At 43.4% G+C, this 22,651-nt stretch overlaps 1 protein-coding gene across 4 annotated transcripts in view; it reads right to left on the minus strand.

Moving 5' to 3' along the window:
* Nucleotides 1–22,651, minus strand: part of ZFYVE26 (zinc finger FYVE-type containing 26) — a 449,330-nt gene that overhangs the window by 72,343 nt on the left and 354,336 nt on the right. For all 4 annotated transcript variants that reach the window (XM_069208874.1, XM_069208871.1, XM_069208872.1 and 1 more), the window contains 2 exons: nt 18,668–18,870; nt 17,775–17,916 (listed from right to left, as the gene is read on the minus strand). In XM_069208874.1, the coding sequence (XP_069064975.1) occupies nt 17,775–17,916; nt 18,668–18,870 (345 nt within the window). The remainder of the gene's footprint in view (nt 1–17,774; nt 17,917–18,667; nt 18,871–22,651) is intronic.

The raw sequence follows: 22,651 nt of genomic DNA on the forward strand, positions 1-22,651 counted from the left end.
AGGATTTAATGAGGTGTTATTTTCAGTGAATGATGACCATTGTTCTTAAACCGTATACAAAAACACTTCCACCGGGCGTTGTATGTCTTTGTGGGTGCTGGGGCATAAGCCTGAGCCAAAATATTCCTACATTCTTGTGACCGACCCAAATGGCCAAACTCTAGGTGGTGAGGTACCATGCTGTCAAATTCAGAGAATTGTGATTGTGATTGAGAATCCCTCTGTGGTGTCTGGAAATAATCCTGGATGCACTTTCAGACGAATAGCTGGACATGCTGATAAATGTAGCAGTTTGATGTACCAATATTGGCATGGGTAAGCAGGAGCAATGAGGATCAGAATGCAATCTTTGCCTTCCTCGGCACCCTGGGGATTAGAGGAAAAGGAGGAAAGGTGTAAGCCAACTAATCGAAAGGGCATTGCCCATCAACCATAGATGCCAGACCTGCTTGTGAGGCACAAGTATTTTCTGTTATTTGCAGTGGCAAACAGATAGACTATGGAATGAACTCACTGGTCAAAAATACAATCTGCCTCCTCCTGTTCTAGCTCCTACTCGTGACGATCTGATATTTGCCGGTTCACTGCATCCGCCTGATCGTTCTTGCAACCTGATAAGTGCTCAACAAAGATGTCAACCATGTGAGAAATGACCCAATTCCAAAGCTTAGAAGTCTCTTCTGACAGCTCCCCATCCATTCTTGGATGCATCTGTGTTGGAAGTATTACCCTGTGTGACACAAGTAGAAAAGACAGCCCTGCATTCAGATTTGCTGGAAGCATCCACCAAAGCAATGCTTGATTGAGCCTCATTGTGACTTCCACTGTATCCTCTCAATGCCCTTGGCCTTGCCTCCATTGCAATTATAGCTCCAGCTGAACAGGCCTAATGCAGAGCATGCAAAAAGGAACAAGTCCTATGCATGATGCCATTTGGCCCAGTAGGGATTTGTATTGCCTCACTGTTATCCACTGTTTTGTAGAGGTGTTCCTTGCCACAATTTGCTATCTCTTTGCCCTTTCCTGAGATGAAAAAGCCTTTTCAAGCTGCCTGTCGAGCAATGTACCCAGGAACTGGATTTTTGTTCGGCATGCCAATGAAGATTTTTCCCTGTTCACCGTGAAGCCTAGTTCCTTGAACAGGTTGCAGGATGCTGTAGACCTTCTTGCCTCTTCCTTTGATGGAGCCTTGAAGAGCCAGTAGTCGAGGTAATGGAACACCTGATAACCTCCTTGTCTGAGGAAAGCAGCGACTGGAGCAAGGCATTTGGTAACTATTCAAGGCTCTGATTTTAGTTTGAACGGGAGCTCCTTTAGCTGATAGTATTGTCCTGCTGCTGAAAATATGAGGTGTTTTCTGTGTTTTATATGAATGGTTATGCAGAAATAGGCATCCTGAAAGATCTAGGGAGGTCATGAAATCTTCTCTGTACATCACAAGGAGTCCATCTTATAGGGTAACTATCCAGAAAGATTGTTTTATCAGAAAATTGTTCAGTTGTCTGAGATCTAGGATCAGTCTCCAATGACTCGTGTTTTTTTTGTTTTTTTAATCAGGAAAAAAATTAAAGTAAAACCCCTGGTTGCTCAGCAATTTAAGAACAATCTCTATGGCTCCTTTGAGAAAAAGGTAAAGAATTTCCTGTTGAAACTCCTTCAAATGTGGATGATTATCTTTCTAGGGTGGAGTTCACACAGTGCCTCTGGATGAATGTTGTTGTATGACCTTAAAGAACAATTTGTCTCACCTATTTGTTCGTTGTTATAGTCTACCAAGCAGGAGTAAACATGGAAATTCTGCCCCCCAATTGCAGAGTACGAGATGAGAAAGGGGGCAAAGGGAGAGTCAAGCTTTTTTCTGGTTATCACTGGATCGCAACTGTACAGCACTCCTCTTCCTTCCAGATGCTCATCCCTAGGGTCGCCTTTCACTATAGTTCTAGGCGTATCTTTGATCATATACAGATTATCTTTTAGAATAATATGACTGCTGAATTCATTTTTGGTTGAATCCTCCTCTAAAACTTTGAGATCTACACGAGGCACGAAAATGAGAAAATCCAAATCTGTGATACTGTATGAGACCCAAACTTGGCAGTACCGGTATCCGTTTTGAGACCCCTGAAATTCACATCCACGTGTGCCAAACATAGTAAGGCTATTGAAGACCATGTCCAAAATCTTTGATTGCACCTTAGGGCGGAAGACTGTGGACTATAGCCAACCCTGCCTTCTTAACATCGTTCCTCCTGCAAGTTAAAGAAAACCTACATAAAAGATATCCATTGCCTCATCAATAATCAAAGAAGTTAGTTCTCCTTCCTTAAGGATAGTTCTTGCTGTCTCCCTCTTCTCCTCTGAGATCAGTTCCAGCAGTGGTGTAATATCATGCCACATCTAGCTATCATAACGCCCCAAAATTGCTAAAGCATTAGCTGACCTGATGGCGGTGGCTGCCATGGATAATTTTGTTGCCTGGATTGTCTATATGTCTACTCTCTCTATCTGGCCATGTGGACCAGGGTATGATGTAAGTGGTGTTATAGATCTTCTTTGAGCACTGAGAAAATTACTGAATTCAGCTTAGTGTGCCAGTTACGACAAGCTGAACTGTCTCCGGAGCTGTTATTTCTTCTCTAGGCTAAGTATCACCACCTAAAGTGTAACCAGTTTCTTCAATAGCTTGAGCCCTTCTGACCAAGTAAAATCTAAAATTGGTATAGCTCTTATAGGCTTTCAAGGTTGCTCTTTAAAGCTGTAAAGAAAACATTGTTAACCAATGGCCTTCATATGAAGATTAAACTTCTTTGCAGCTCTGTCCAAAAGAAAGTGAAATTTGAAATATTTTTCTGATTTTGAGGGAAAGGTGCACCATCCCCTTCTCTTGAAGTCACAATATCACCTGCCATGTCATCTTGTAGAAGTGCACATTCTTCCTTATTTCCAATGGAATAAATAGAATGATTGGAGTCATCGTCGCCCACATCTTTAGGCACTGGTCGAACCACTGGCCTTTGAAGTACTCTGGGCGATTCCCTTGTAAGTGGTGGAGGAAAGAGTGTAACTGCTGTGGAAGAGGGTTAGCTGGTAAAGGAGTAGGCTAATATAGTAGTTGGTGTGGTACCAACTTTTGAAAAGCATCCATCATTTGCTGTAATACAGTTAAAAAAGTAGTAGGCGCCTGAACTGCTTAAGAGTCCCCGTATCTAGGCAGAATGCGAGCCCCTGAAGAATGAATGCTATCATGATGGTGATCAAAGTCTGAATAAAAGCAATTTTCCTCCATGTCCTCTCCAAACTCCTGAGGAAGATGCCTCAGATGGGTACCTGAGGCATCTTCCCTACTGACAGAGGCCGACGTAGGAGAGTGGTTGCCTAAGACTGGATCGCCTCAGTCAGTCTTGGAGCATTGGCAAGAGAGTTTCATTGTTATCCAACCTGGAGTTTTCCATCAATGGGCAAAATTCCTCCTTCAACCAATGCAGAGGATTTCTGTTCTAAGGGCCATTCTGAAAAGCGTGGTTTTGAAGACATTTCCACCTCTGCAATCAGTCCAGGATACTGAGGTTTTAATTCTGTTGTTTTGGGATCATACCTTGGTCCTGGCCTGGATGGTTCTTAGGCTTATTGATTTCTTAGTCTTTTGCATATGCCTCATGTCCAGTTGTCCCTCCCGCCACAGCAGTGAAACCTTCACTTTCAAAGGGCTTAAATCAAGGACTGCTTCTCACCAGCACATGTATATCAAGAGAAGCAGTCCAACATCTTCAATGAAGGACGACTGACAGCAGCCATATGTGCAGGAAATCTTTCTGGCTGTCCCATGTGCAACCTTGCGTTTGGGACAATGGCTATGTATGAGGACATCATGCCTAGGAGTTTCATCATTATTTTGACTTGTATGTTTTGTTTTGGATACATGGCCTGTATTACATTGGCCTGTATTACATTGTGGAATGCCTGAACCCTTTGTGGACTTGGAGTGGCAATCCCTTTTGCTGTGTTGATTGTCGCCCCTAAGTATTGTTGTGTTTGACACGGCAGAAGGCGTGACTTTGTGTAGTTGATCGAGAAACCTAGTTTGTGGACGGTTTCTATGACATACTTTGTGTGTTGTGAACACCGTTCTAGCGTGTTGGTTTTGATTAACCAATCGTCTAGGTACGGGAACACATGTATTTGCTGCCTTCTGATATGTGCAGCTACGACTGCCAGGCATTTTGTAAAAACTCTTGGCGCAGTTGTTATTCCGAATGGCAACACCTTGAATTGGTAATGTACTCCTTGGAATACAAACCTTAAGTACTTTCTGTGTGAAGGATATATCGGTATATGCAATGTGGAGAAGCACAGGCCTCTAGCAAAGCACCATCATATCATCTTTCTGGAGCTGTGCACCATATGCCTGCCTATCAAGTCTTTATGTCTTCTTTCGAGAGCAGGTTGGACCAGGTCCTGACGAACAACACAACTGCTATGTGAAACTATAAGAAACAGTTTGGAGTGGGATCCCATGTCCTATTATCTGATGGCTCTAAGGCTGCGACTGGGCCTATATGTCATCCTGTGGACAAGTTCCCTGTACATAAGAGCAGACAAACTCAGCAAGCATCATCTTGCTGATGACAAGTGGTGTCTACTCCCAGTTTTGGCTTTGTACAGTGAGAGGTGCGCTCAGTAGATCTGTTTGCCACCTCTGAGAATGCTCAATGTCCTGCCTTCTGCGCTCTGGCATTCCTTCCTCAAGACTCTCTAGGAGACATGTTTCTCGTATGGAAAGACTATGGCCTGCATTGCACATCTGCTGCTGATTCCACAGGTCCTGTACAAGATCAAAAAGAAAGAAGCTCAGCCATCTTGACCACCAGAGATTGGGCTCAGAGGGTTTGGTACCCTGATCTCAAGGATCTAAACATCTGCCTTTCACTGTGGCTGCCTCTTTGGGAAGTTCTGCTTTCCCTAGAAGGAAGAAAGAGTCCTGTATCCAAACACCCACAAGCTACACCTCCAGGCATGGAGGATCAGCAAAACCAACTAAATGGTTTCGGCCTCGAAGTACTGGATGTGATTTTGTCTGCTCACTGCAAACCCAAGAAGTTAATCTACTGGTCTAAATTTCTCATCTGGTGTAAGGAAACACAGGTGGATCCTCTTCAAACCACTCTATTTGATATTCTTTTGTGTGTTTTCTCTCTTAAGCCCGGCAAGGCTTTGTCTTGTGCACAGTTAATGGTTTACTTTTTGTTCTTTGCAAATTTTTGTTTGTTTACCTGATCAACCTTCTTTATTGAAGTCATCTGGAGGGATGCGCTTCCTCAACTGTCTTTTGTACATTTGCCTTTACTACTTTCAATATGTCAGAGTGAGACTTTAATTTGGTCCTTAAGTTTTTTGATGTGTGTTGTTTGAGTCTACGCACAGTTGTGCCCTAAGACTTGACCCACAAGATTTTTTTCACAGCCATTACTTCTGCATGTTACATGAGTGAATTGCAGGCACTATCTGCTCTGCCACCGTACACTACCTCCCCCATCCCTGACAAGTTGGTGCTTCAAACTAAGAACTCCTTTCATATGGGATATTCCATCATGCTCTCAGTGTTGTTTTCTCTGCTATATTTCTCTAAGGAATAGTCGAGATGTTGCTGATGGTATCCTAAAAAGGCTTTTTAATTCTAAATTGACAGGCCTAAAGGGCACCAACTGACAATCATTTTTTGTCGGGTCGCTGGTGCAAAGAAAGGAAAAACAGTCCAAAACCTGACCTTGTTGAGGTGAATTGTTTTCCACATTAGGCTAAGCTATGCTATTATAAAGATCACTGAGCTCCTCTGTGATCAGTCCAAAAGGGAAAAAAGCTATGACCATGGCACTGGTTAAGGATGTTACAGTGTTGGAGATCTGCCAAGCTACTAAGTGGACATCTGTCCATACTTTTTCCCACACACTACTGTATGTATTCTCAGGTCCACAGCAAGGGTAATTTTGCCCATTCAGTCCTTAGACCAGTGCTGGACTGACTTTTCAGGCTGTCTGGCAATGTCAAATAACCCAGCTTGAAAAGGCCAGTGTTTGGGCTGCTTTTGCTGGTCCTATTATTGCCCACGTGTCCCAAAAAAAACCTAACATTGGAAAAGTCATGAGGTCGTGCCTCTGGGACAGATTTATTTTTTATCAATGGTGTACAGCATCTCCAATGCTGTGCTGCATGGCTAAGGAGGACACAAAAAAGAGGTGTGCTGCTATGATGCAATTGCGTCATTTTTATGCATACACACCATGCATGCCAAGTGCCTACAAAATGACAAAAGCACATTTTTCTTTTTCTACCAATTCAAGTTGGATAAGTGAAAAAAAAAAAAAGGTAGAGCAGAATCGGGTCGGGTAAGCAACACAGAGGATGCAGACAGGGAGTAACAACAAGGAGGGCGATGGGAGCAACATGGACAGCGCGGGGTGGAGGAAGCAACTTTGAAAGCAAGAATGGGAAAAGAAGCCACACCAATGGGGAAGAAACAGGGGATGTAAGAAAAATAGAAGGCTGGGGAGGCAGAACTATATATATATATATATATATATATATATATATATATATATATATATATATATATATATATATATATATATATATATATATGGAAAATGTCACTTACCCAGTGTACATCTGTTCGTGGCATTAGTCGCTGCAGATTCACATGCTGTGCACATCCCGCCATCTGGTGTTGGGCTCGGAGTGTTACAAGTTGTTTTTCCTTCGAAGAAGTCTTTTCGAGTCACGAGGTCGAGGGACTCCTCCCATTTCGGCTCCATTGCGCATGGGCGTCGACTCCATCTTAGATTGTTTTCCCCGCAGAGGGTGAGGTAGGAGTTGTGTATGCTAGTAATAGTGCCCATGCAATGGAGTGAATACGTATATACATAATGTAGTTTAAAGTAATATATTTACAAATTTACAAGATCAACTTCTAAACGGCTACAGGCTCCCGGGGAGGCGGGTGGGCGCATGTGAATCTGCAGCGACTAATGCCACGAACAGATGTACACTGGGTAAGTGACATTTTACGTTCAATGGCATGTGTAGCTGCAGATACACATGCTGTGCATAGACTAGTAAGCAGTTATCTCCCCAAAAGCGGTGGTTCAGCCTGTAGGAGTTGAAGTTGTTTGAAACAATGTTCGTAGTACTGCTTGACCTACTGTGGCTTGTTGTGCCGTTAACACATCTACACAGTAGTGTTTGGTAAATGTATGAGGCGTAGACCATGTAGCTGCCTTACATATTTCAGTCATTGGAATATTTCCTAGAAAGGCCATGGTAGCACCTTTCTTTCTAGTTGAGTGTGCCTTTGGTGTAATAGGCAGTTCTCTTTTTGCTTTAAGATAACAGGTTTGAATGCATTTTACTATCCATCTAGCAATGCCTTGTTTCGAAATTGAATTTCCTGTATGAGGTTTTTGGAAAGCAATAAATAATTGTTTCGTTTTTCGAATTAGTTTTGTTCTGTCAATGTAGTACATTAACGCTCTTTTGATGTCTAATCTATGTAGTGCCCTTTCAGCTACATAATCTGGCTGTGGGAAGAACACTGGTAATTCTACTGTTTGATTTAAGTGGAACGGTGATATGACTTTTGGCAAAAATTTAGGATTTGTTTGTAGAACTACTTTATGCTTGTGTATTTGAAAAAAATGGTTCTTGTATGGTAAATGCTTGAATCTCACTTACTCTTCTTAGAGATGTGATGGCAATTAAAAATGCAACTTTCCATGTTAAGTATTGCATTTCACAAGAGTGCATGGGCTCAAAAGGTGGGCCCATAAGTCGTGTTAAGACAATGTTGAGGTTCCATGAAGGAACTGGTGGTGTTCTTGGTGGTATAATTCTCTTTAGGCCTTCCATAAACGCTTTTATGACTGGTATCCTAAATAGTGAAGTTGAGTGCGTAATTTGCAGGTAAGCTGAAATTGCAGTAAGATGTATCTTAATGGAATAAAAAAGCTAGCTTTGACTTTTGCAAATGTAGTAAGTATCTTACGATGTCTTTGGCAGATGCGTGTAAAGGTTGAATTTGATTAATATGGCAGTAATAAACAAATCTTTTCCACTTATTTGCATAGCAATGTCTAGTGGTAGGTTTCCTAGCTTGTTTTAAGACCTCCATACATTCTTGTGTAAGGTCTAAGTGACCGAACTCTAGGACTTCAGGAGCCAAATTGCTAGATTCAGCGATGCTGGATTTGGATGTCTGATCTGTTGTTTGTGTTGCGTTAACAGATCTGGTCTGTTTGGTAGTTTGACATGAGGCACTACTGAGAGGTCTAGTAGTGTTGTGTACCAAGGTTGTCTTGCCCATGTTGGCGCTATTTGCATGAGTTTGAGTTTGTTTTGACTCAACTTGTTTACCAGATATGGAAGGAGTGGGAGAGGGGGAAAAGCTTAAGCAAATATCCCTGACCAACTCATCCGTAACTTATTGCCCTGAGACTGATCTTGTGGGTACCTGGATGCCAAGTTTCGGCATTTTGCGTTTTCCTTTGTTGCAAATAGATCTATTTGTGGTGTTCCCCAATTTTGGAAGTAAGTGTCCAGGATTTGTGGGTGAATCTCCCATTTGTGGATCTGTTGGTGATCCTGAGAGAGATTGTCTGCTAACTGATTCTGAATTCCTGGAATAAATTGTGCTATTAGGCGAATGTGGTTGTGAATCGCCCAATGCCAAATTCTCTGTGCTAGGAGACACAACTGTGTTGAGTGTGTCCCACCCTGTTTGTTTAGGTAATACATCGTTGTCATGTTGTCTGTTTTGACAAGAATGTGTTTGTGGCTTATTATGGGTAGAAAAGCTTTTAGCGCTAGAAATACTGCCAATAGTTCTAAGTGATTTATGTGAAACTGTTTTTGCTGAATGTCCCATTGTCCTTGGATGCTGTGTTGATTGAGGTGTGCTCCCTACCCTATCATGGAGGCATCTGTTGTTATTACATATTGTGGCACTGGGTCTTGGAAAGGCCGCCCTTGGTTTAAATTGATACTGTTCCACCATTGAAGCGAGATGTATGTTTGGCGGTCTACCAACACCAGATCTAGAAGTTGACCCTGTGCCTGTGACCACTGTGATGCTAGGCACTGTTGTAAGGGCCGCATGTGCAACCTTGCGTTTGGGACAATGGCTATGTATGAGGACATCATGCCTAGGAGTTTCATCATTATTTTGACTTGTATTTTTTGTTTTGGATACATGGCCTGTATTACATTGTGGAATGCCTGAACCCTTTGTGGGCTTGGAGTGGCAATCCCTTTTGCTGTGTTGATTGTCACCCCTAAGTATTGTTGTGTTTGACACGGCAGAAGGTGTGACTTTGTGTAGTTGATCGAGAAACCTAGTTTGTGGACGGTTTCTATTACATACTTTGTGTGTTGTGAACACCGTTCTAGCGTGTTGGTTTTGATTAACCAATCGTCTAGGTACGGGAACACATGTATTTGCTGCCTTCTGATATGTGCAGCTACGACTGCCAGGCATTTTGTAAAAACTCTTGGCGCAGTTGTTATTCCGAATGGCAACACCTTGAATTGGTAATGTACTCCTTGGAATACAAACCTTAAGTACTTTCTGTGTGAAGGATATATCGGTATATGGAAATATGCATCCTTTAGGTCCAGTGTTGTCATGCAGTCTTGTTGTTTGAGCAGTGGGATTACGTCCTGTAATGTCACCATGTGAAAGTGATCTGATTTGATGAAGGTATTTAATGTTCTGAGATCTAGTATAGGTCTCAGACTCTTGTCTTTTTTGGGTATGAGAAAGTACAGAGAGTAAACTCCTGTCCCTTTCTGTTGTTTTGGTACTAATTCTATTGCCTCTTTCTGTAGCAATGCCTGAACTTCTAGTCCTAGAACATCTATATGTTGTTTTGACATATTGTGTGTTTTCGGTGGGACGTTTGGAGGGAATTTGAGAAATTCTATGCAATAACCATGCTGGATAATTGCCAGTACCCAAGTGTCTGTTGTTATCTCCTCCCAATGTTTGTAAAATGTGCTTAGTCTCCCCCCCACAGGTGTTATGTGTTGGGGATATATGACTTGGAAGTCACTGCTTATTTTGAGGAGTTTTGGGACTTTGGAACTTCCCTCTACTTTTTTGGAACTGTCCCCCTCTGTAATGTCCCCGAAAACTTCCCCGCAGATATTGGCTCTGATAAGTGGGCCTTGTTTGTGAGGTCGTGGGTTCTGTGCTTTGCCCTCGAAACCCCCCTCGAAACTGTGTTTTTCTAAATGTGCCTCTGCTTTGTGGGGAGTAGAGTGCGCCCACGGCTTTGGCCGTGTCAGTGTCTTTCTTAAGTTTTTCGATAGCAGTGGCCACCTCCGGCCCAAACAACTGCTGTCCGTTAAATGGCATATTTAGCACAGCTTGCTGTATTTCTGGTTTAAATCCTGATGTACGCAGCCATGCATGTCTCCTTATTGTTACTGCTGTGTTGACAATACAAATACTCGGAGTGTTACAAGTTGTTTTTCTTCTAAGAAGTCTTTTTTGAGTCACAGGATCGAGTGACTCCTCCTCTTCAGTTCCATTGCTCATGGGCATCGACTCATTGTTAGATTGTTTTCTTTCCGGCGTCGGGTACGGACGTGTTTCCTCTCGCTCCGAGATTTAGATTCAGAAAACTTTATTTGTGTCGGTATTGTATCGATTGGGTTAATATTCTACCATCAACACAGCAGAATTGTCGGGAAACAACTTTGTTTGCCCTTTGGGGTGGGCGCGCCCAACTAGGGCCGACCGCGTGGAGAGCCTCATGGATCGGACTCCATTCAGATTCTGCCCGCGGTGCCGCGCAAAGTCCCCATATACAGACCAGCATCTGGTTTGCAACCTCTGCCTTTCTCCGTACCATCGGGAGGAAAACTGCGAGGCCTGTCGATCCTTCCAATCAAAAAAGACTTTAAAAGACAGAAGAGCAAGAATGCTCGAAATGGCGTCGAAGAGTGGAGAACATTGCAACATAGAGGAAGAAGAACTACTACAAACAGCGGTTTCAGTCTGAGATTCGGAGTCGGAGCAAGAATCTGAGGAAGACAGACCCGTCACAGCCTGTGAGTACGTCTGCCCCTACTCCCTCACAAAATAAAAAACAAAAGGCCTTGGGTACGCCACTGCCGGAAGACCATGGCTCGGCCCGGGAAAAGACTGTCGGTGACTGACCCTCCACTTTGGCACCGAAAAAGGACACCCCTCCGAAAACCTCAGAGTCGACAAAAAGCCCAATTTCAGAATCCAGTAAATACCAAATTTCTTAGTCGAAAATAGGAAAAACTGTTTTGGAGCAGAGACCTTCCTCAACTTTTTCGATCCAGAAAAAAAACACTTCAGAGCCGAAAAAAACGGCATATACAGAGGAACACAAACTTTCTAAAAGACTTAAAGAAAGCCACAAAACCTCTGAGGAGGAGTCAGAGATAGAACCAATACTTAAAAATATGGAAGAGAGGCAATCCAGGATCCACATCCATAAAGAAACAGGAAGAATTGTCACAGCACCTCCCTTAAAAACAAAAAGGAAGCTAGCATCGCAGGAGGAATTGGACACTATGCAGCCCCCAGCTAAAGTGCAGAAACAGAAAGAGAAGTCAGCACCTCCTCAGTCTTCTCCTCATTCTCCGCATCTGCCTACCTCTCCTCACACCAGCCCTACACCAATGCATTCGTCAGCACATTCATATGACTCACAACAGGACACTGTTGATCCATGGGATCTTTATGACCCTGATCCCATCCCAAGCAATGATCCAGACAGCTACCCCTCTAAACCATCACCACCTGAGAAAACTACTGTATATAACCAGGTCATAGCTACAACTGCAGCCTATCATGGGGTTACAATACATACAGAACCACTAGAAGAGGATTTTTTATTCAACACATTATCCTCAACTCATTCTAGGTACCAATGCCTCCCGATGCTCCCAGCCATGGTAAAACATGCAGATCAAATTCTTAATGAGCCGGTGAAAGCATGCATCACGTAGAATAGAAAAGAAGTACAAACCTGCACCTTCTATCCCTGATTTTATCACCCATCAGGTACCACCTGGTTCTTTTTTCAAGCAAGTCCATTCAGTAGTGCCAGACTTCCTAAAAAGCTAGTCCAACTCTGCCTCAGAAACATCACTATTGAGAAGGGCCTCCTTTGGTATTGATTCAGAAGGTGAGGAGTCTGTGGTTCAAAAGAACAAGTGAATTACCTTCGGTAATGCTTTATCTGGTAGAGACTATCTAGCCGCAGATTCCTTACCTTAGAATATTTCCAGGTGTCAGACTGGATCCTGATATTTTATAGTAATTCTCAGAGCAGGTATGTCAGTCGCGTGGTATCAGTCTTGTTGTCCGCACCACAAGTGACGTGCACGTTGCCCATATAGGTGCCACTCCATGGTGCTGATCTCAGTTCTTGACTATATTTTCTACACCAGATGCACGGAGCCAAGTCGAGTGACTGGTGTCCCAAAAAGGAGGTTAAAAAGGATCTCCTAAGTTAGAGAAGACAGCCTGCAGATCGAGGAGGATGAGAGGGCCAGTAAGGAATCTAGGGTTAGCTAGAGGGTCTACCAGATAAAGTACTGCTGAAGGTAAATACCTTGTTTATCTGACAGAGACCCTAGCCGCATATTTGTTACTTTAGCATAAATATCAAAGCAATATCGCTCCCCAGAGGTGGGTCTCTGGATTGCTTCAGACTAAGAAGTCCTGGATGACCAAATGGGCAAAGTGCCCAATCTCGCAGGAACAGACTGTTAAGACAGACGTTTTTGGCAAACGTGTGCAGAGATGCCCAAGTAGCAGCCTGACCGATGTCCATGGCTAGGACTCCTTCAGCTAACGCATTGGTCGTAGCTATAGCACTGGTGAAATGCGCTCATACGCCCTGTGGAGGCTTTTTTCTTGGCCACTGCATAGCAGATTTTAATGCAGAGAATGTCTCAACGGGAGATGGTTATCTTTTGAAAAGAAGGATGATGAGGGGAGAAAAAAGGTAGGCAGAGTGATATTCTGCTCTATGAGAAAGGTGTCTGTATCTTTGGTAAGAACGATGCCCAAGTTTTTACTACCAGTTTGACTGGGAAAAATAAAGTGTAGAGAGGGTTAACAGAATGAGCTTGTAACTTGTTAAACCTCCTGGCAGATAGCATTGGCAAGGAGACAGTCTTAATTGTAAGGAGTCTTAGGGGACAGCTGTGCATTGGCTGTAAAGGCAAACACACGAGAAAAGTTAAAACTAAATTCAAGTTCCACTAGGGCATAATTAAGGGTGTGAGTGGAAACATATTTTGCAAGCCTTTAATGCATCTAGTCAGGTGACTTAAACAGGAAGGTTGATCCGGCAGCCGTAGAAAAATGGAAATGGCGGACAGATATCCTTTTATTCTATGTAGAGCAAAGACTTGCTGGACCAGGGATAAAACAAACAAGAGTACTTCAGACAAGGGTCCAGATAGACGGTCAACAGAATTAGGTACGCACTACGACACAAACTTGTCCCATCGGTAGGCATTGATCGTTTTGGTAGAAGAGTGCCTGGCTGCCAGAAAAACATCACATGCTTCAGGTAGGAAATCAAACATCCTCAACTGTCACGGTTCGATCTCAACGCATTAAGGTAGAGAATGTGGACAGGTTTGGGTGTAGTACTCTGCCCTGTTGCTGGGACTTAAGATTCTCCCGAAGGTGCAGCCTGACTGATGCTCATGCTCACAAGTGTGGGATACCATACTCTCAGTGCCCAGTCTGGAGCCACTAAGATGACTTGGGCCCAGTTGTTCTTGATCTTCTTGAGACTTCTGGAATAAGTAGTGTAGGCAAAAAGGCATATAGGAGTCCTGAGACAGCCCCACTTGAGATGAAATGCATCTCCAAGCAAGAGCTACCCTGAAAACTTCAGTGGACAGAAATGCTGACAATGACCTCTTGCTTTGAATCCTACAAGGCTAGTGGGAGTAGTGTACACAGCAATGGTTACAAAAGGACTAAGCCTGCTGGCTATTGTGGCTAGGTGGGAAAGGACGCGGTTGATAGCCCCTACCGTAGCAATCAAAGGTGCGTAAGACTAAGTGCGGCTGTCGGGGGCTACGGAGAGCCTCAATTATTTAGCAATGGCCCTACTGTCTTTAAATTGTTCCATTGCCGACTCTGCGGGCTCCATTGAAGAGCAGGTCTATAAGCGAGGCTTGGACATTACCCGAAAAGCCAGTATTTGTCATCCAAACACAATGCCCCAGCTCCACCAAAGAAGCAATGACTTTGCCCAATAAGTTAGTAGTATCCAATCCACATTGTATTGCGAACGCTGCTGCATCTTGTTCAACAGCAATAGCATAGGAAAGAATGGCCCGGGCCTCATCCAGGCCAATAGGTATCACTTCTGCAACACACAGATTAAAAATAAGTGCCTAATAAGCATGCAGTGTTAGCTGACTGCAGTGCCACACTGGTGGAAGAAATAATTATCTTTCCTAAGCTGTCCAACCTGTTGGACTCCCTATCCAGTGGAGTGGTAGGGAATACATTGGGATTGGTGTGGTAACTTGAAGCCTTGACCACCAGGCTCCCAGGCCTATAGGGAGAAAAGCTGGATTCCGTGAGTGGAGTGATGGTGGCGAGCAATGGTCCGGTAAAGGTCTCGGCCCAGGTCCAGGGTAAGACATCAAAGAGGGCTTCATTTATGGGTAGTGAGGGTTCTGATCGGGGTACCCCTAGTTGTAGCACCTCAGTCAAAATGTTTGTTTTGACTTGAACCGTCAAAACAAGGTCCAAGACCTCAGCTGGCCTCCGGACCATGGTCATGAAGGAAGCCCCTTCCTCTGGAGACACCATGGCACGAGAGTGTCTGGTAAGTCATCCAGACCACTGGCGTCAGCCAGGTCCTCAAACCAGTTGTCATCGACCATGGAGTCTGCTAGGGGGTCGAAACAGGAATAAAGATCATCAGATCCCCTCCATTCGGGTTCCTCAGTGAGCCCTTTGGTATAGTAGGGGTCTGTCTCCAATTCAGGCCCCGTGGGTCTAGTCAGCACCAGAGCCGACATCATGTGACACCAGCCCTGTTCCGTATAAGAGTTGGGAATCATGATAGGTTCAGCGCCGCCAGAGAGCACAGGGAATTGCGGCACTGAAACATTTCCCAGAGGGGGTTGCATGGACATGGCAAGGACCGATCCGGTTCCACCAGCGGGTCCTGGAGGGTTGACTGGCGCCGAGGGCGAACCCGCTGATGGGAAATTTGGGGAAGTGCAGAGCAGGCCCTGTATCCGACCCCACCTGCATAGAGGAAGCCAGGACTTGTGGCATTGTTTCTTTGTGTTGTCTGAAGAGTGAGAACGATGCAGAAAAGTCAAAGAGCGCTTCAACTTCTTGGGCTTTTTATTATGGGACTTACCAGAAGAAGTCCTGGAGTGGGACAAGGGTTGTCGTAAGCTACTCTGGGAGTAGTGCCGAAACCTCCACACGAACTGGACCTGGGGCTGTGCAGAATCACGAGACAAGCAGCCAACAACTTCATGGCCTACTATCCAATGGCCTTTGGGTTCAGGGCTCTGTACTCTGCATACGACATGGAGTCATGGTCCTTTTTAAGGCACTAATAAGGGCATCTGTCACCAACATGTGTAGATGACAGGCTCCACAAGGCGTAAATAAGGTGGGCTTTTTGGAAATATTTCTGTTAAAAAGGCAAAAATAGCACACCAGCCATCAACAAAAGGGTGAAAGACTGATGAGAAATTACTGTGGGGAGCTTGATCAGGATCCACGCTGATGGTATGGAAAAGAAGGAATTGAGGTCAGTGCGCTGAGGTGGCATCTATATAGGTAGCGGGTAAGTCATTTCTGGCACAGACAATGTCACCGATGCCATGCTGAGCTCAACGGCACCATCAACCGGCGAACAAGCGGAATTGTGAGAAAAAAAAATCCAAATCCAGTGTGACGCCTGGGAATATTCTAAGGTAAGGAATCTGCGACTAGAAGTCTTTCTCAGATGTATCCCTCACAAGACCAAGCTTCTAACTCACTTCCTGGGGGATACTCAGAGTCTGCCCTCAAACCTATTTTCTAAAGTGGACTTCTGGTAGGTCCTCACATTTAGAGATCACACATTATCAACATACCAATTTGTTAGTTGCTCTACGTGTGATGGCATGGAAGCAATGGCTGATTAACAGACATCAATAGGCAGCGGTGGCGCCCACGGAATAATATGGCACCACCTACCGACATGCAGTAGCTATTGCAGAAAAACTTTCTGGATTGAATCTGACACCTGAGAAGGCTCAAAAGATGTGGAAACAAAAGGTAACTCATCTGTGCTTGGATAGAATATCCATCAGAATTCCCAATTCCACAGCATGAAAACCACTAACCTCTACGCATTGTGTAGCCAATGGTAAATAACTTCAAGAAAACTCAGATCTGAGTGGCGGATCTGGTATTGTTTACACAGAGCATGTTGGGTGACCAAGATTTTGTTTGGAAGCTGGTTTCTGGTGGGTCTGTGATGAGTAAGAGCATTGTTTTAGGAATGGTGGGTAGAATTATTTGTGAATAATAATATTACTAATCTTGCATTAATAATGTATTCGTTAATCTGTGTTTGTTACCTCAGTTTCAGTTCAGGTGTTGCTATAGCCCAAATGTATTGTACCTATTTTGTTGCCCTTTAAGGATGAACATTTGAGTCCCTCAACCAGGATTTGAACATGTGACATGCACAAATCATAGAACAATATGCATATAACTGCACCTCAATCAGAACATGAGTGAATTTCTGCAAAATTTATTTGTGTTCGTGTTTTTTCTATACCATGGTGAGTAGTATTTTACTCAATTTGAAAACGGTTACTGAAATTTACTTTCATTTTGCAAAAGCAGAAACTCAAAGTCTACATTTTTGAGAAGGAGTTCATACTACATCATAGTTCCTAAAATATGCAAATTCAGGAATCATATACATTAACATGGTGGGAATTTCAAAAACTAAACATTAAATTGAACAACTAACAAGTGGCAACAGTCAACTTTCACAGCAGCCATTTCCGGATGTTTGCATCCTTGCAACATAAAACAAAGCTGTTTGCCGAATTTCTAACCTGGCGGATTCTGGAAGATTCTGATAAGGAAAATTAACATATGGAAAGCAGAGGGGGCTGGTCACGGGTCTGAACGGGCAGGTACCCTACCACATTACCCTACGTATTTGGGATTCAAGCATGTAGAGGGTAATTTTTGAGTGACATGTAACAAGCCCCTTGAACGTTATCCAGAACAGAAATATTGATGGGTCACGTTTTTGCGCAAGGTGTCCCCTTTGGGTCTCTTTACAGAAGAGCTAAATGTGCCAATCATATTTTAAGCCAATATATTAGAGGACAGAGCACATACACTGGATAGCAGTGTCCCAGTGTTACTATTAAAGATTACCAGCAGGTGAATCCCTCCCTCCAAAAATGAAAAAAATGTGGGTGAGCACCCAAAAAGGATCACTTTGCAACAACAAAGTTCTGTTTTAAATATTCTAAATGTTTTTAGAAATCATAGTGAGATCAGACATCCAGAGAGAGCACAGCCATAGCAGTCTGCGACTAAAGACACCCAGCCATAAAGGAACTTCTTGTGGGACACACTTGTTCAACAGTTTAACATTTACAATAACATATTTTTAAGATCACATATTGAGGGATGATATTCAGAACTGGAGGGCACTAACTCTTCCACTCACCGTGCATGCCACATCTTCTTTCATCAGGTCACTTCCAAAGAGTGTGGGAGGGGGCGTGGTCATGATCTTGGCAGTACCTGAACTCTCGCAGCGATGCAGAAACCTTGTGACTTCAATCTGCATCTCAACAGTGCTGATGTGTCTAGATTTAAAGGGAATGTCTGAAAGTTAAACAGGCTTTGTACATAGTGACTCAAGGAGCATAACACAACAAGCAATATATTTACACAGGAATTTCATATTGAAAAATTAAAAATGTGCCAGCCTAAATGGTATCAGAGGAAAGCCTTGTCTATCCTCGATCCCCTTTACAGTTAGTTTGGACGGAAACTGAATATACTGAGAACAATGTTTAACAAGAGCCCAAGTGATGAAGACAGAGGTAGCATGTATGTAATTCTATTCATATTGCACCAAACTAGATATACTACCACAAAGTGCTATGCACAGCACAGAGGGGGAAGGACGCCACAGCGAGAAGCAAGTGTAGCTTGCCCAAAAGGGTAGCATAGTGGCCAGGATGTTCAAAGCTAAAGTGTTATGGATCACTTTATTAAAAAAATAATAGATTTGGTATGTTCATCTTCAGGTCCTTCCAGAAGTGAAGAACAAAGGAAACTTGTCAAATCTACAAGCTTAGGTGGACAATTCTTTCCTTCTGATTTTGCATTATTTTAATGATCAGTGATTGCACTAGTGATCTTCGGAAAACACGTCCTTCTTGTCAGTACCAACAATGGCTCTGGTCAGAACCCCCATGTAAAGGCTTCTCCAGCGGACCTTATATGAAGCGGCTTTGGTACTTGAAAGACAGGGTAGATGTTGTATCTCAACTCTTGTTGTAATGGTTGTGTATCCCCTTCCCTTCTGCTCCTTGTATGCCCTTTGAATACCTGGACACATCAGAAGCAGTCATTTTCTTTCGAAATGTGCTGACTGGCTTCTTTCTCCCAAAGCTCCTTGAGATGTCTTGCAAGTATACTCTGAGATGGTCTTTGGCTTTTGTCATCCACTTCTGCTTTTCGCCCAGTTCAGTGTAGTTCTTTGCTCTGTGGTAGAAGAACCGAATGCACGTCATCGCTGCACGAACATTATCCTGCATAAGGAGAGTAACAGATGTGCAGAGGTAAGGGGTTTATTTTGTAAACACTGGACATTTTTACTGCAACATTTATATGGATTTTACCAGAAAATGTCTTTACTCCCCCCTCACCCCTAAAGTCTTTCCTAGTCCAAGGCCCGGAGACCATAAGCAGCACATAAAGAAAAAACACAGTGAAATGTATAACTGGTTAATAGAAAACTAATAAAACACTTTCCATTCCATTTCTCTGTGGCTTGCTTAGGAAAAGAGACTCTTTTCAGCTCTATTAGTTCATAGTGTCAATATTCATGCCCATCCATTATTGTGCTGGATATCAATCTACCATATTATGCTAAAGGTGTGTCATGCACTTCAAACACTTCTATCATATTTCTAAGCACAGCTCAAATTCTCATTGAAAAAGTATTTTAGCCACTTGAGTAAATCCGGCCTCTCACAAGCTGCTGGTCAAGATGGCAAGGTTGATGATGTCATGGATAGCTGACAGAAGGAAAATAATCAGTGCATGATACCACCAGTGTCGATCAGCCTATAGAGGATGTCTCGTACAGACAACAACATGACCTCAATGTTGCTAACTTGCCGAAAGGAAGCTTACGAGGGATCAGATAGCCGATCTTCTTCTGCAAAATGCTGCAGCAATAAAAAGGCTAATTTATCAAGCACCTTTCCTAAGTAAGTCAGAAAAAAAAGGAAAAAACTGCTTAAATTCCCTTTTCTTAAGAGGGTTATTTAGCATCATCAGTACTACTGCTGACTTTCATGGCTCTTGTACAACATCCCAGATCAAAGTGCTATTCTGCAGCGCAAGAGTTTGTTATTGCTATTTATGCGAAGTTTCTCTATTCTGTAAATTATTATTTTAGCACGTTGGAAGCCTGACTTATACACTCAGAGAAAAAGGACACCGAACCCGAACGTCTTTTATATTAATATACTGCTGCAACATGCTCTCCTTTACAAAAATATCCGAGACCCAATGAATCAACTAAACTAAGTATGGCCGTAGGTTGTGCAGCTGAGCAATCGCCAGAAGCAAATGCTCCTCCCTGCATTTCACACTACACTGAACAGCTAAGGACCAGAGTCCCGGCACCACCAGTAACTCGCCTCTATAGTATTCAGCCAGTTGCCCACCTCTAAGGGTTGGCTGTTCAACAATCCAATAAAAGGGAAGAAACCTCTGTGCAAAGGTCACCACCATGTGTGGCATTCAAATGAATGCCATACACGGCGGTATACACAGCGGTAACCTTTCGGCAGAGTTTTTTTGGAAGGAAATGACTACTCTGTGATTCTTATACAAGAGCTTTTTAGACGATAAAGGCCATCTGGCCAGGAGATGTTCCCATGTACTCCAAATGGTAGAAAACATTATGTACGAAAACAAATTGAATTGAGAGCCTTGAGGAACCTCCTGTGGAAGCATAACACATTGGCTGGTCTTACTGGATACAAATTAAATAAAGAGAAAAAAGTTTTATACAACAACTTTTGAAGACTATTTTCAATAGACTCTATAATTCCAGGTGACTGCTTTGTGATTAAAATTACTATAATCATTGCCTCTATTTATGTTCTTGCTCCTTCATACAAACATGACATTATCAGGACACAGTATCCTCCTGATGACTCTGGTTCTCTTAGACCTAGCCCTTTCTCTTTCAGAAATGGCTGAGAAGTGCTTATGTGCCAAATTCAAGCCCTCAAAGCGTCTAAATAAACAATCATTACTAATTTACTTGAAGATCCCACTGTCTGAGCATTTCTCAGTAGACATAAGCATTGCCTCTGGGATGCCCAAATAAAAATACTCAAGCTTTTCCACAACCATGTCTTCAAGCCCAGCACTGGAAGGGAGAGAACAAGAATCAACCTTCCCCGCTGGACCAGCAGATCTAGAACTGGAGGAGGAATCAAAGTTTTCTGCAAGAGCAATATAGTTCTGTAGACAAAAATTGTTAAGGGTCACATGGCTATAAGTATCAAACTGACTTTTTTTTTGTTGTAAACATTTATTTATGCACTTGTTCAACAGAAACAGTTACAACAACTTATTCATTTCAGAAAGCATTAGGAGTGTCCTTGTGCAAGAAACAACACGTGCCAGGTCGACATACGGACCACACCCAACAATAATCAGATGAATTCCCACCTGACATGTCATCACACTTATTCAAGACTGGTCTGCACAGCTTCATGTCGCATCATCCAAGCTGGTCTCAAGCTCAGAATCACTATGTTCATTGAAATAATCTAGCATTGCCCCTCGGGCTTCCAAGTCATCTGTGACCTTATCTGTGTGGGACAGCCACATGTGCTGCTGTTCCTCTGTCTCTCGCCAATCCAACACATCTCGCACCCACAGCGTCTCACTTGGGATCCTAGGTCCCATCCAACCTATGGAGAGTCATCGATTAGCGAGCAGGAGCGCCAAACTGCACAAGCTTATATGAAATCTAGCAAACCCTGGGCTTCACCACTATACCCAATAGGCATGCTTCTGGAGTTAGAGGTACCTCGATACCCAATGCTTCCTCAATGTACTGCACCACCACCCTCCAGAAATCCCGCACTCCAGTGCACTGCCAAGCCAGGTGCAGGAACGTGGCCCCCTCCACCCCACAGCAGAGACAACCTAGCATCCTGCTGGGAACTATATGGTTAAGCCAGGCAGGCATTTTATTTGTGTGGTGCATGGCATTAAAGTGGATTAATCTGAACCTAAGATTTCTGGGCTTCACCACTATACCCAATAGGCATGCTTCTGGAGTTAGAGGTACCTCAATGCCCACTGCTTCCTTAATGCGCTGCACCACCACACTCCAGAAATCCTGCATACCAGTGCACTGCCAAGCTAGGTGTAGGAATGTGGCCCCCTCAACCCCACAGCGGAGACAACCTAGCATCCTGCTGGGATCTATATGGTTAAGCCGGGCAGGCGTTATATTTGTGCAGTGCACGGCATTAAAGTGGATTTATCTGAACCTAATATTTCAAGACACGGCCTTAACCAGACTTCATGCATGCGCCATTATGAATCGCCACGGTCAAACCCCAGGTCCAAGTAACACATTGACTTGAATTTTAAAAGGGTCCCACACATTAAGGGGAGTATGGGAAAGGCATAATGAAACATTCCCAAAAACAAAACAGGTGAATGCATCTCCCAAGTTCTTTTTAAAAATTTCTTAATAGAATGCAGACCCCGGGTACTCTGATCATTTCCTTGGCAAAATGATCTGGTCGCAGACAGCTATGTTGTTTAAAGAACAAGTTACTTACCTTCGGTAATGCCTTATCTGGCAGAGAAATACTCAAGTTGCAGATTCCTTACCTTAGAATTTCTGCAGGCGTCAGACTGGATCTGGAGTTTTTTTTTAAGCAGTAACCCTTGGCGCCATCAGGCGTGGTCATCCGGCTCCACGTCCTTCATTGGCATTGTGCGCAATGGATATGATTTGACTGGACCTATATAGGTGCCACCCGGGTGCGCTGATTTCAGTTTCATTTCACAACTTTCCACTCCAGAAGCGTGGAGCCATGAAGAACACTGACCATTGGTGCGTTAAAATTAGGGCCCTGAAAGGGAAGTCCCTGTCCCTAGAAATCAGTTGGAAGAACGGGGAGGATGGGTGGGTCAGTAAGACATCTGTAACTATAATATGTCACTAGATAAGGCGTTGCTGAAGGTAAGTGACTTGTTCATCTGATAAAGACATCTAGTTGCATATTCCTTACTTAGAACAGATACCCAAGAAATACCAACCCC

Source organism: Pleurodeles waltl, chromosome 9 (assembly GCF_031143425.1).
Source record: "Pleurodeles waltl isolate 20211129_DDA chromosome 9, aPleWal1.hap1.20221129, whole genome shotgun sequence".
NCBI lineage: Eukaryota > Metazoa > Chordata > Amphibia > Caudata > Salamandridae > Pleurodeles > Pleurodeles waltl.